Raw genomic sequence first — 13,419 nt, 5'->3', positions numbered from 1 at the left:
TTAAAGCCCAACGAATCGTTTATCCTATGGGAAAGGTTGTGTTTATGGGCCAATAGGACGCCGGGAATGAGGCCCCACCCACAAGTCTGCCGAGCCAATCGGCAAGGAGCAGCGAGTGGGCAGGCTGTGGCTGTGCTACCCAGAGGAGCCGCGCAGCATGGCTGGCGGGGCCCGGGAGGTGCTCACTTTGCAGTTGGGACATTTTGCGGGTTTCGTGGGAGCGCACTGGTGGAACCAGCAGGTAAGGTCTCTGGGCGGCTGCCTCAGCTGAACCTTCCCGGATCTCCAGTCCTTGCTTCCGGCCTGTTCCTCTCGCCACCCGAGTCCAGTCCTTCCTCTGTGCCTCCCCAGGATGCTGCGCTGTGCAGGCCGACCGATGCCAAAGAACCGCCGGGAGAGCTGTGCCCCGACGTCCTGTACCGGACCGGCCGGACGTTACACGGCCAAGAGACTTACACGCCGAGACTTATACTCATGGATCTGAAGGGTTAGGTGGTGGCTGGAGTCAGCCAATTTCCAGTGTTCCCCTTCGCGTGTGGAGTCTCTAGCATCCGTTCGCGTCAAGTTCCTTGACCCCGACTATACTAGGCTGAAGGAACAGAGATGAGGAGCCATAGGGAGAGCTAACCACAGTATGCCAACACCTGAGGGGATGCAAGAAAGCAAAATTTTATTCCGTTCAAGAGCTATCTCTGGAATGGGCTACTTGTCCCTAGACACAGTGAGATGTTGAACTGTGGCGCTCCCGTAGAACCACTGGGTGTGGTCTTTGCCCAGGTCCCAAAGCTAAGGACTAAGCTGGGAAATGAAGGATGGAATCTGCATTCTCCTAGGCAAGGGTTTTTTTCAACCCATGTCTAATCAAGAAAGCTTGGAGGGGCCAAGTGCTGGAGTGATGATGACAGCAGGTTGTCAGGTGATCAGAGGAAGGTTAGCTGAACGATGGGAGGGACAGGGCTTTACCTAACATTGTCTGTTATTTCTCTACAGGTAGTCTGAGCTCCCTAAAACAAGAAGGTGGACTCTACAGGGACAAACAGCTAGATGCTGCAATAGCATGGTACTTGTGATGTTTGGAGAGGAATTGGGAAGGAACATAGGAAGCTGGAGAACTCAGGGAAACTGACACGATGATCAATCTCCAATTTCTTTCAGGCAAGGGAAGCTCACCACACACAAAGAGGAAATCTATCCCAAGAACCCTTATCTCCAGGACCTCCTGACTGCAGAGGTGAGGGCCTCTGCCCTGAACTTTTTTTTTTTTTTTTTTTTTTTTTTTGGCGGTACGCGGGCCTCTCACTGCTGTGGCCTCTCCCGTTGCCGAACACAGGCTCCGGACGCACAGGCCCAGCGGCCATGGCTCACGGGCCCAGCCGCTCCGCGGCATGTGGAATCTTCCCGAACCGGGGCACGGACCCATATCCCCTGCATCGGCAGGCGGATTCTCAACCACTGCGCCACCAGGGAAGCCCTGCCCTGAACTTTTAAGCCCAGTGCTACAACCAGAGTGCCTCCACTGGGGCAGAGAAAAAGAGAACTTTAGCCATCTTAAATGCCCTAGAATGGTATTTTAAGGAAAAGCACTTTTTTCTCCTACTAAAGGACTGTGAGTACGTGAACAGAAAGGAGGTTGTAGGGTGTGGCCAGCAAAATCAGGGAGGATAAATCAACTTTTGCGTCTAGACGGCCTGGACCTAAATGTAGATTTTCTCATCCCGCCCAGGGAGTGCTGAATAGTGATGGTATCTGGAGGGTCAAATCCATTCCCAATGGCAAAGGTGAGACTTCTCCAGATACTGCAAAATGGGGAATGGGGCAGAGCAGGAACATGGAGAAAGGTACGTTTCCTCTGCTTTTTCTGCAGGTCCCCCACCATTCACCACCGCTACAACTCCAAAACCAGTTATCCCCACAGAGGGCAGCATCAGAGTCTGGTCAGACTTCCTCAGAGTCCATCTCCATCCCCGGAGCATCTGTATGATTCAGAAGTACAACCATGATGGGTATGGAGGGCCCCAGAGGCTGTGAGGCAAGAAACTGGGTCCCCACTAATGTTGGATGAGGCTCTTGAGGCCATCTTCCCTGCCTTCCTCCAATACAAGAGCTCTTGGGCGGAGGGATGGAAGTGGGGAAGTCCTGTAAATCCTGGACTGTGTTTATGCATGGCAGGGAAGTAGGTCGCCTGGAGGCTTTTGGCCAAGGGGAGAGTATCCTGAAGGAACCCAAGTACCTGGAAGAGCTGGAGGACAGGTTGCACTTCTACATGGAGGAGTGCGACTACCTGCAGGTAGCTGCGTGGCATGGCGGGCACTTGGGTAGAAACTCTCCTCATCCTGCTGACTTTCGCCATTCACCTCTCTCCAGGGCTTCCAGATCCTGTGTGACCTGCACAATGGCTTCTCTGGGGTAGGCGCCAAGGCCGCAGAGTTGCTACAAGACGAGTATTCAGGGCGGGGAATAATAACCTGGGGCCTGCTCCCTGGTCCGTACCACCTCGGGGTGAGTAGTTCTTGTGGGGAGAAACGGTCATAGGGTAAGGAGGGAGAAATGAGGATAGCCCAGTGAGAAAGTTGGTTAAAACAAAGTACTCTCATTTCTTTTACCAGGAGCCCCAGAAAAACATCTACCGTCTGTTAAACACAGCTTTCGGTCTGGTGCACCTGTCTGCTCACAGCTCTCTGGTCTGCCCCTTATCCTTGGGTGGGAGCCTGGGGCTGCAACCTGAGCCACCTGTCAACTTCCCTCACCTGCAATATGATGTAAGGCTCGATGCTCTTGTTCTGACTGCAGCTAGTGACAGGACAGCGTGCACGCGCACACGCACGCGCTCGCCGAGTCAGCCTTTATCTGCTACTGGCTCTATTCTTGAAGCCTCAGCTTGAACTCGGCTCTGATGTGGCCTTAGATGACATTGTCCTATGCTTATCCAGCCCTGGGCCAGACACACGCCTGCTTTGTCCCAAAGCATGCGGGCCTCTCTGCCATTACTATTCTGCCTCCACACTCTTTTCCACACCCAGAAGGCCAAGTGCTCTTCTCTGTATCCTCTTTACAGGCCGCTCTGCCCTTCCACTGTGGCGCCATCCTGGCTACAGCCCTGGACACAGTCACTGTTCCTTATCGCCTATGCTCCTCACCAGTTTCCATGGTTCATCTGGCTGATGCGCTGAACTTCTCTGGGAAAAAGGTATTAAGCTTTGTGAGGAGATGGGTCAGAGCTGAGAAAAAGCTCTATAACTTGATTTCTTCCTTATCTTTAGGTGGTCACAGCAGGAGCAACCATCCCCTTCCCCTTAGTTCCAAGCCAGTCCCTCCCTGATACGCTGATGCAGCTTGGAGAGGCCACCCCATGGACCCCACTGTCTGCGTGTGGGGACCCTTCTGGAACGTGCTGCTTTGCCCAGTCCGTGGTGCTGAGGGGTCTAGACAGAGCATGCCACACCAGGTGAGGGCTGGTGGTCCTTAGGAGCCCCTGTCAGACTTTTGTTTCACATCCTTTTCTCATACCTCTGGGTGTTCTAACGGCACTGCCCTGCTCTCCTTCCCTCTGGCCCACTTAAAAGAAAACAAAGGCTGTGAGCATCCCGATCCAGCTGATGGCCTGAGAACCTAAGTCCTAGTTTCTCATTCATGCTGCCACAGATTAAAGGTGGTTTTGGCTTTGTTCTGGCAGTCAGCTCACCCCAGGGACACCCCTGCCCTCCCCCCTCCACGCGTGCACCACCGGGGAAGAAGTCTTGGCCCAGTATTTGCAGCAGCAGCAGCCTAGAGTCAGGAGGTCAGTATAACACTTGCTCCTGCTCTCCTCCCAGACCTCCGACCTCCCCTGACTTCTTCTCATTCAGCTGCTGTCCTCTTGCCCCACAGCTCTTCTCATCTGCTGCTGACTCCCTGTAAGGTGGTTCCTCCTTACCCCTACCTCTTCTCCTCAAGCCTCAGCCAGCAGGGTTTGGTTCTGGATGGTCCCCCAACAGGGGCAGGTATGTAGGAGGTGAAGAAAACCAAGAGGTTTTCAAGCATGGGAGAGTTTTGCTATACCCCTTCCTGGATAAAGGTACTTTGGAAATTCCCAGTTTAACACTCCTTTATTCACTCTATGGCTCCTGAGAGAAGTGTTCTTCCTCTGGAGTGCTGGTATACAAAGGGGAGAGGACACAAAACTTACTGAGTTTACTATATAATCAAGTCTACCAGAAGCCCAGACTTCCCTGTGTGTGCAACAGACCAAGGGTAGAACAGTGTTCCACTCACAGGGCTCCCGTTTCCCTCCCTCCGCAGCGGTGGAGAGCATCCCAGTGCTCGGGGCCCTCTGCTCCTCCTCATCCTTGAACCGGACCCTGGGAGATTTGGCCAAAGATCTCGCCAGACTCGACCTGCGGCGCTGGGCCAGCTTCATGGACGCTGGAGTGGAACAGGATGACCTAGAGGAGACGCTGCAGGAGCTACGCAGCCTGGCCCAGTGCTACCAGAGTGGCGACAGCCTCATGGACTAAGCTCCAAGAAAAGGAAAGAGCTAGTTTACAATAAAAACTGCTGGATGCAGGAGCTCAGTGTCTTGGGACTGGCTACACCAACATACGCATTTATTACATTTAGAAACACTGTGATCAGATCACACAACAATAAATATGTACCACCAGACAAAAAAGAAAAGGAAAAAAACACAGAAAAGGAATTGCGCTGCACTCTCCCTCAATGTTCTTTACAACGTAGATTTCTAAGGTCTTCATAAAAGACACACAGGATGGCAGGGCCATCCATCCCCCAGCCTGCCACTGTCCTTGTCCCTGGCCCCCTGCTCTGCCAGCTCCTCACACTGAGCTCAAGGGTTTTACAAGCAAAGTACGGCCACCCTTCCCCCGATCAGGGTGCCTATTGGATTCGATCCTGTGCAGATGACACCCTCAAGCTCCCAGGGTCCCACTCATCCAGCTCTTCCTCAGACAGAAGGTCCCCGTGGTCAGACAGCTGGTCTGTATTGCTGGTACTGGTCGCATCGTCCTCATCCTCGGAGCTGGCCTCGCAGGCTGTGTGGAAGAGCTGCATGAGTTCTCGAAAACGATGGGAAACCTAGGAGGAGAGGAGGCGGCTTGCATTCACCTTTCTTAAGTTAGTAACATTTTAACATTTACTAAGCACTATATACTAACTTGAACAATCTTGTTTGTTCTACACAGTAAGGCAGTGAGGGCTGTGCCCTCCTTATAGATAAGGAAACTCCAGTTAAAAGGCTAAACATTTTGCCCAAAGTCACATTCCTTCTAAAAACAAAACTAGAGTGCAATCCCTGGGGCTTCTACCTCAAAATTCAATGCCCTCTCTCTTCTAGAGCCACGACTAACCACGCTGACAAATCAAGGTCTTCCTCAGGGCAGACCTTTATAATCACTAATCACCTCTTAGTTGGCCAACCTGTCCTCTTCCTTTCCTTGGTTCCTCTGGAGCTTGAAGCTCTAGCAGGGTGTCCCCTACTTACCTCAGTAGGGGTCTTATTTCCCAGCTGCTGGGAGATGATGCTAAAAGTCTGTGGCTGTGCTCCTTGCTCCTGGCACATGGTCAGAATCACACGGTCAGCTTCCCTGGAATCCACATAAGACAATTAATCTAAATCAGTAACATGGGTGTGTTCCATGCACTTTCTAAACACGCTCACACATCCATCCCCACCTACCTTGTCCACAGGACAACCTTTTCCCCCGTGGAGCTGACCTTGCTGTTGTTGGCACACACTGTAGCTTCTGTGGCCTTCGTCTGCGTCTCCCCCACTGGACCCTTGCCCTGTATTCCACTGTCTTTAGCCAAACCTCCTCTAGGGACTTTGGGAGAAATCTCTGAGGTGTCAGTTCCTGATGAAGAAGATTCATGGACAGGAGACACCCCATCCGCTGTCACCCCAGCTCTACTGGAAGGCAGCCAGCTCTCCTGAGTATCTGGTTTCCCAGATACCTGTCTCCCTGCTAAGTCTCCGGTCCTTGAGGAAACAGGACTCGGGAAGGAAGCAGGGGGTTCAACGTTTCCAGGCAATTTTTCAGTTTCTGAAGCATTCCAGACCAGCATGCAAGCCTGTGACTCACGCCCTGGCTTATGGCCCTCGCCCTCATCCTGAAGTCTGGGGGATGCCCTGGGGCAGGAGAGAACCTCAGGCCCAGCCTGGTTACTCCTAACAGCACACAGCACAGTTCCAGTTTTGGAGGGAAGCTGAGGAGTCTCTGGTGAGCAGGGCGGTGGGCCATCGAGGAGGAGCTGGTCTGTAAAAGTCACTTCTTGAGGAGACAGCGAAGTGCTCCCTGCTGCCAATCCTGTTTAGGAGGAAAATAAGGATCTAAGGGTATGGACAGGGCCACAATGCATCTAAGGACACAAATCACCATGGGGTCACTCTGGCAAGCTACCGTGATAAAGTTCTAAGGTCCAAGAGTGAGGTGAGGGTGGGGGCTAGGGTCGCTTACATAAAGATATGAAGTCCAAATGCCAAAGCTGAGAATGGCTGAGGCTTTAGAATGCAGACCATAGAGGATCTGGAGACAAGGGGAAGGGGTTCAGGAATGGGAACACAAGAAAAAAATGCTGGGACTTCCTGGTGGCGCAGTGGTTAAGAATCCGCCCGCCAATGCAGGGGACACAGGTTCGAGCCCTGGCCCAGGAAGATCCCACATGCCGCAGAGCAACTAAGCCCGTGAGCCACAACTACTGAGCCTGTGCTCTAGAGCCCACGAGCCACAACTACTGAAGCCCGTGCGCCTACAGCCCGTGCTCTGCAACAAGAGAAGCCACCACAATGAGAAGCCTGCGCACCACAAGGAAGAGTAGCCCCACTAGCATAACTAGAGAAAGCCCATGCACAGCAACAAAAACCCAACGCAACCAAAAATAAATAAATAAATTTATATTTTTTTTAAAAAAAGAAAATGCTGGATTGTGTTGATTTGTAGCACTCTTATTTCTGCAAGTAGATTGAGGCCACAGGAAAGAAAATTAAGGCTGGACAGTAAGGATTTCCTACTGGTTTATTAGTAAAAGAGGTGGTAGCCCATCCCTGAAAAGACTAATGTTATCCAGGCTCAAAGATGTTCTTGCTTGAAGTATGTGAGAATGAGACAGAAATAAAGGGAGAAAGGCTGGGCTGGCAGCTGGATCACTCACCTGGAACAGGCATCTCTCCCTTTCTGGTACTCCTGCCAGTCCTGCTCTGGGTTGCCTCAGTGCTTTCTCGCTCCTCTGGGGCTTCCTCCTCCATCACATCCTTGCCCTGCCCAGCTTCCTTAGCACCAGGCACGGGACTGGCCTCTCCGTGGGGGCTGCCGCCCACCAACTCATGGGGCTCCTTGCTCTTGTAGGATTTGCTGTCACAGACCTGCAGGGATGGCCTTCTGGGTCAAGGGTCTCCTGACCTCTTCTGTCTTAGGAGCCGACCGAAGGAAGAAACCCTGCCATGATGCTCAGCAAGTCAACCAACATGCATGCCTGCTCCAACTATTTTCAATGGCCCAAAAAAGAGTGCTGGATTCTACCAATCCTCTAACCAAGGACTGTATTTCTGCTGCCGACCAACCCTACTTTAGAGAACCAGCATTACCTTTAGGCTATTTTCCTCACACAGGTTTGTTTCGTTAAAAAAAAAAAATCTAAGAGGGAAATATATGAACTGGTTGATTCTTCCCTATTCCAGAAGCTTCACCTACAAGATTCTCTTTAAAAAGTAAAATCCATTATACATATATTTTTAAAGATTCTATTTATTTTGCATACACACACTAATGTGTATGTGTACGGCATATTACTTATCCACATGTAATCTTTTTAGGAATTCAATAAGGTACACATCTGTGGTAGCAAACAATACCCCAAACAGCAAGGCAACCTGGCGGTTGCCCTAGGCAGCTCCGATACCCCTTGGTACCAGTTCCCTCCTCACCTTGCTGCTGCAGTGGCTACAACTTCTCCTCTTGCTCTTCTTCATCTTGGAGTCAGGACCTCCCTCATGGCAGGAGCAGGCACAGTCCTTGGCCCCATCTGGCCACTCAGCCTCCTAGGAGACACTTGGGCTTGGTTAACTGCCAAGCATTTTTGGTACCAATAGAGGGAGCTAAGTTGTGAGCCATCTGAACAAGCCCGCCCCCTGACGCCCTCCCCCACTTCCTTTCTCTTTCATTATACACCATCTCTTCACGTTGCCTGGGGAAATCAATGCCCAAACTCAATTAAAGCCTACTATGAATCCCTGAAGCAATCTGTAAATGACCCAAAGACTGACATATCCCAATTGCCCAGATGTTTCAAGAAATATTTAAGTGAAATATAATCTGAGGCAAAGTCACTGGAGAGCTCCCTCATGAGATACGATCTACTCACTCGTCTGTCTTTGTTTCTGTCTCCCTGTGCCTTGAGCTCTCCCCTCTCCTCCAATCCCCTTGAGAGAGGGCTTTGTACATATGGAAGGCTCACTCAATGATACTCTCTGTTCAACAAACCCAAGACATAAGTACCATTATTATCCCCACTGACAATGAAGAAACTGAAACAAAGAGAGATCAAATAAATCGCTCAAGGTCATTCAGCTACTAAGAAGCAGTTTTCCCGAAGAAAGAGTACAAGACATGTAGTAAAGGGAAATGGACTAAAAAGGCTACTTCTTGAAGAGCAGTAGACAGCAGTGGGTACAAGCAGACTCTGGGGCCAGGCAACGTGGGCTCAGATCCTAGCACTGCCTCTGATTAACCATGAGACCCTGGCAATGGCCCCTCTCTGCAATTCAGTTTCCTGTTCTATAAAATGCAAACAAGAGCAATCTTTTCATAGGGTTATTGTGAGAGTTAAACGAGTGAATAGTCCATGTAAAATACAAGAGACACGTGATACTTTGGAACACAGCTCAGTATTAGCTGTTGTCATTATTATTAAAATGAGGAATCCTGGTTCTATTTTTTCACAAGAACAGAAAGGAAGAAGACCCAACGACGAGAAAAATAGCTCTGAGCTAGAGAAACAGATCCTTCTAACGAGGCAATCATGGGTGGGACCTCTTCAGCAGCTGCACCGTTCTTCCCATGGGCTCTGCATGTCCACAGCAGCCTGACCTTTGGTTCCTGCTCCATGACCGCCTCAGATCACAGAGGCTTTTGCACTACCCTAAGCCAGAGGACCACTCAGACAGAAAACTCAAGGCTTGATGCATGAAAGATGGATAATCCCCAACAACCTGGTGTACCTTATCATGATTTTGGACCCCAATCTCTTTTCTTCTTTTGTTCTTTGAGGCTGTGGGTATCTTGGGAGGTTCCTCTTCCTCTTCCACATCAGGCAGTGCCACTTCTTCAAAGCCATCAAACTGGGGAGGAGTTGGTGCCACTCAACACAGACTCTGGGCAGATATCCCTCTACACATGGCCTTCCCCCTTCACAACCCTACAGCAGCCTCACAGCCTGTACCTCATACTCTTTCTCCTCAGTCCAATTGATCTCTTCAAAGTCACCCATACGGCTAGCTGCTGGGCGCAGATGGTCAAAGAAGATGGAGAACTCATCCTGTAGGTGGTCATGGCCTTTGAGGAGCTGCCACATCTGTGTCTTGAGCTGGGGAGAGTTGCAGAAGGAAAGATGAAGTCTCCAGAGCCTCTCTAGGCCACCATTCCAAATCAATCCCACATACTTCTGGGTTCTACTTTCCTAGTTAACTGGGAGACACACAGAAGCCTCTCTTTGATAGCTAAGAACTCTTAAACTTCCTCTCCCTCCTTACTTGCCTACAAAGCAGGGGTACAGGCAGACCTGGTTTTAGTGTCTTTGCTTTACTGCACCTCACAGATACTGTGTTTTTTACAAATTGAAGGTTCGTGGCAACGCTGTGTCGAGCAAATCTATCAGGACCATTTTTCCAACACCATTTGTTCATTTCATGTCTCAGTGTCACATTCTGGTAATTCTCACAGTATTTCAAAATTGTTCATTATTATTATATTTATTATGGCGATCTGTGATCAGTGATCTTTGACATTACTACTGTAATTGTTTGGGGGCACCATGAACCACACCCATATGAGAAGTGAACTTAAAAGATAAAACGCTGTATATGTTCTGACTACTCCATCGACCAACTGTTCCCCCATCTGTCTCCCACTCCTTGGGACTCCCTATGCCCTGAGACAATTAGGCCAATTTCAGTTGAACACTTAGGCCCTACAAAGCCTCAGAGTGTTCAAGTGAAAGGTACAGTCGCACATCTCTCACTTTAAATCAAAAGCTAGAAATGGGGTTTCCCTGGTGGAGCAGTGGTGGAGAGTCCACCTGCCGATGCAGGGGATGCGGGTTCGTGCCCCGGTCCGGGAGGATCCCACGTGCTGTGGAGCGGCTGGGCCCGTGAGCCATGGCCGCTGAGCCTGCACATCCGGAGCCTATGCTCCACAACAGGAGAGGCCACAACAGTGAGAGGCCCGCGTACCGCAAAAAAAAAAAAAAAAAAAAAAAAAGCTAGAAATGATTAAGCTTAGTGAGGAAGGCATGTCTAAAGTCGAGACAGGCCAAAAGCTAGGCCTCTTGTGCCAAACAGTTAGCCAAGCTGTGAAAGCAAAGGAAAAGTTTGTGAAGGAAATTAAAAGTGCTACTCCAGTGAACACACAACTGATAAGAAAGTAAAGCAACCTTATTGCTGATATGGAGAAAGTTTTTGTAGTCTAAGATCAAACCAGAATATCAAACCAGTAACAACATTTCCTTAAGTCAAAGCCTAATCCAGAGCAAGGCCCTCTCTTCAGTTCTATGAAGGCTGAGAGAGGTGAGGAAACTGCAGGATAAAATTCTGAAGGTAGAAGAGGTGGTTCATAAAGTTTAAGGAAAGAAGCCATCTCTACAACATAAAAGTGCAAGATGAAGAAGCAAGTGCTGATGTAGAAGATACAAGTTATCCGGAAGATCTAAGATAATTAATGAAGGTAGCTACACTAAACAACAGATTTTCAGTGTACAAAAAAGCCTTTTATTGGAAGAAGATGCCATCTAGGACTTTCATAGCTAAAGAGGAGAAGTCAATGCCTGGCTTCAAAGCTTCAAAGAACAGGCTGACTCTCTCTTGTCAGGGGCTAATGCAGCCGGTGACTTTAAGTTGAAGCCAATGCTCATTTACCATCCCAAAAATCCTAGGGTCCTTCCGCATTATGCTAAATCTACTCTGCCTCTGCTCTTTTAAATGGAACAACAGGGACTTCCCTGGTGGCGCAGTGGTTAAGAATATGCTTGCCAATGCAGGGGACACGGGTTCGATCCCTGATCCAGGAAGATCCCACATGCCGCGGAGCAACTAAGCCCATGTGCCACAACTACTGAGCCTGCACTTTAGAGACCGTGAGCCACAACTACTGAGCCCTCATGCCACAACCACTGAAGCCCACATGCCTAGAGCCCATGCTCTGCAACAAGACAAGACACCGCGATGAGAAGCCCACGCACCACAACGAAGAGTAGTCCCCGCTCGCCGCAACTAGAGAACGCCTGTGCACAGCAATGAAGACCAAATGCAGCCAAAAATAAATAAATTTTTTTTAAATTATTAAATAAATAAATGGAACAACAAAGCCTGGATGAAAGCACATCTGTTGACAACATGGTTTACTGAACATTTTAAGCCCACTGTTGAAACCTACTGCTCAGGAAAGAGTCCTTTCAAAATATTACTGCTCAGTGACAATGCACCTGGTCACCCAAGAGCTCTGATGGAGATGTACAAAGAGATTAATGTTGTTTTCATGCCCACTAGCATAACATCCATTCTGTAGCCCATGGATCAAGGAGTAATTTTGACTTCCAAGTCTTAGTACTTTAGAAATATATTTCATAAGTCTACAGCTGCCACAGATAGTGATTCCTCTGATGGATCTGGGCAAAGGAAATTGAAAAGCTTCTGGAAAAGATTCACCATTCCAGATGCCGTTAAGAACATTCGTGGTTCATGGGAAGAGGTAAAAATAGTCAACATTAACAGGCTTTTGGAAGATGTTGATTTCAACTCTCACAGATGACTTTGAGGGGTTCAAGACTTTAGTGGAGGAAGTAACTGCAGATGTGGCAGAAACAGCAAGAGAACTAGAAATAGAAGTAGAGCCTGAAGATGGGATTAAATTGCTGCAATCCCATGACAAAACCAGAACAGATAAGGAGTTACTTCTTGCAGATGAACAAAGAAAGTGGTTTCCTGAAATGGAATCTACTCCTGGTGAAGATGTTGTGAAGATTGTTGAAATGGCAACAAAGGATTTAGAATATTACATAATAATACTACATAATATTACATAAACTTAGTTGATAAGGCAGTGGCAAGGTTTGAGAGGACTGACTCCAGTTTTGAAAGAAGTTCTACTGTAAGTAAAATGCTATCAAACAGCATTGCAGGCTATAGAGAAATCATTCATGAAAGGAAGGGCCAATCGATGGGGCAAACTTCCTTGTTGTTTGAAACTGCCACATCCACTCCAGCCTACAGCAACCACCACCTTGATCAGTCAGCACCATCGACACTGAGGCAAGACCCTCCAGCAGCAAGAAGATTACAACTTGCTAAAGACTCAGATGATGATTAGCATTTTTTTAAAATTTATTTATTTATTTTTGGCTGCATTGGGTCTTGATTGCTGTGTGCGGGCTTTTCCTAGTTGCAGTGAGCGGGGCCTACTCTTCGTTGCAGAGCATGGGCTTCTCATTGTGGTGGCTTCTCTTGTTGTGGAGCACGGGCTCTAGGTATGCGGGCTTCAGTAGTTGTGGCACGCAGGCTCAGCAGTTGTGGCTCGCGGGCTTAGTTGCTCCGCGGCATGTGGGATCTTCCTGGACCAGGGCTCGAACCCATGTCCCCTGCATTGGCAGGCGGATTCTTAACCACTGCGCCACCAGGGAAGCCTAGCATTTTTTTTTAATTGAAGTACAGCTGATTTACAGATGGTGAGCATTCTTTACTTAACGTGTGTAAATTTTTTAGAGCATAATGCTATTGCATACTTAATAGACTAAGGTATAGTGTAAACATAACTCTCACATACACTGTGTAACCAAAAACTTCATGTGACTCACTTCATTGCAATATTCACTCTATTGCGGTGGTCTGGGACTGAACCTGCAATATCTCCAAGGTATGCCTGTATATTTTTTTATCAAAGTATAGATGATTTACAATGTTGTGTTAGTTTCAGGTGTACAGTACAGTGATTCAGTTTACACACACACACACACACACACATTCTTTATCAGATTCTTTTCTCTTAGAGGTTATTACAAAATATTGAGTATAGTTCCCTGGGCTATACAGTAGGTCCTTGTTGGTTATCTATTTTATACAGTGTGTATATGTTAATCCCAAACTCCTAATTTATCCCTCCCCCACCCCCTTTTCCCCTTTAGTAACTGTAAGTTTGTTTTCTATGTCTGTGGATCTATTTC

The 13,419-nt window shown here is 48.6% G+C and overlaps 2 protein-coding genes across 6 annotated transcripts in view; one reads left to right on the top strand and one right to left on the bottom strand.

Annotated features, from left to right (window-relative positions):
* The first annotated feature begins 91 nt into the window (after nt 1-91).
* Nucleotides 92-4,545, top strand: MSTO1 (misato mitochondrial distribution and morphology regulator 1). 2 transcript variants are annotated; one of them, XM_081219570.1, is made up of 14 exons: nt 92-241; nt 352-487; nt 991-1,060; nt 1,156-1,231; nt 1,724-1,778; nt 1,865-2,003; nt 2,170-2,287; nt 2,365-2,499; nt 2,607-2,759; nt 3,056-3,187; nt 3,261-3,445; nt 3,674-3,778; nt 3,868-3,980; nt 4,279-4,545. In XM_081219570.1, the coding sequence occupies exons 1-14, from the start codon at nt 158-160 to the stop codon at nt 4,491-4,493; spliced, it is 1,716 nt and encodes a 571-aa protein (XP_081075696.1). In that variant the 5' UTR covers nt 92-157; the 3' UTR covers nt 4,494-4,545. The 2 variants fall into 2 exon arrangements, with proteins under 2 accessions (XP_081075696.1, XP_081075697.1); XM_081219571.1 differs by lacking the exon at nt 3,056-3,187.
* A 134-nt stretch (nt 4,546-4,679) lies between these two features.
* The window catches only part of LOC308607496 (GON-4-like protein), a 92,932-nt gene continuing 84,192 nt past the window's right edge, over nt 4,680-13,419 (bottom strand). For all 4 annotated transcript variants that reach the window (XM_081219452.1, XM_081219453.1, XM_081219455.1 and 1 more), the window contains 7 exons: nt 9,430-9,573; nt 9,209-9,328; nt 7,916-8,029; nt 7,144-7,354; nt 5,672-6,299; nt 5,477-5,579; nt 4,680-5,070 (listed from right to left, as the gene is read on the bottom strand). In XM_081219452.1, coding sequence (XP_081075578.1) covers nt 4,873-5,070; nt 5,477-5,579; nt 5,672-6,299; nt 7,144-7,354; nt 7,916-8,029; nt 9,209-9,328; nt 9,430-9,573 — 1,518 coding nt within the window. In that variant the 3' untranslated portion in view covers nt 4,680-4,872. The remainder of the gene's footprint in view (nt 5,071-5,476; nt 5,580-5,671; nt 6,300-7,143; nt 7,355-7,915; nt 8,030-9,208; nt 9,329-9,429; nt 9,574-13,419) is intronic.

Source organism: Mesoplodon bidens (genome assembly GCF_964165515.1).
Source record: "Mesoplodon bidens genome assembly, chromosome: 2".
Lineage (NCBI taxonomy): Eukaryota > Metazoa > Chordata > Mammalia > Artiodactyla > Ziphiidae > Mesoplodon > Mesoplodon bidens.
Note: the sequence above shows the minus strand (reverse complement) of the source record. Positions and strands in the feature narration are given on the sequence as shown.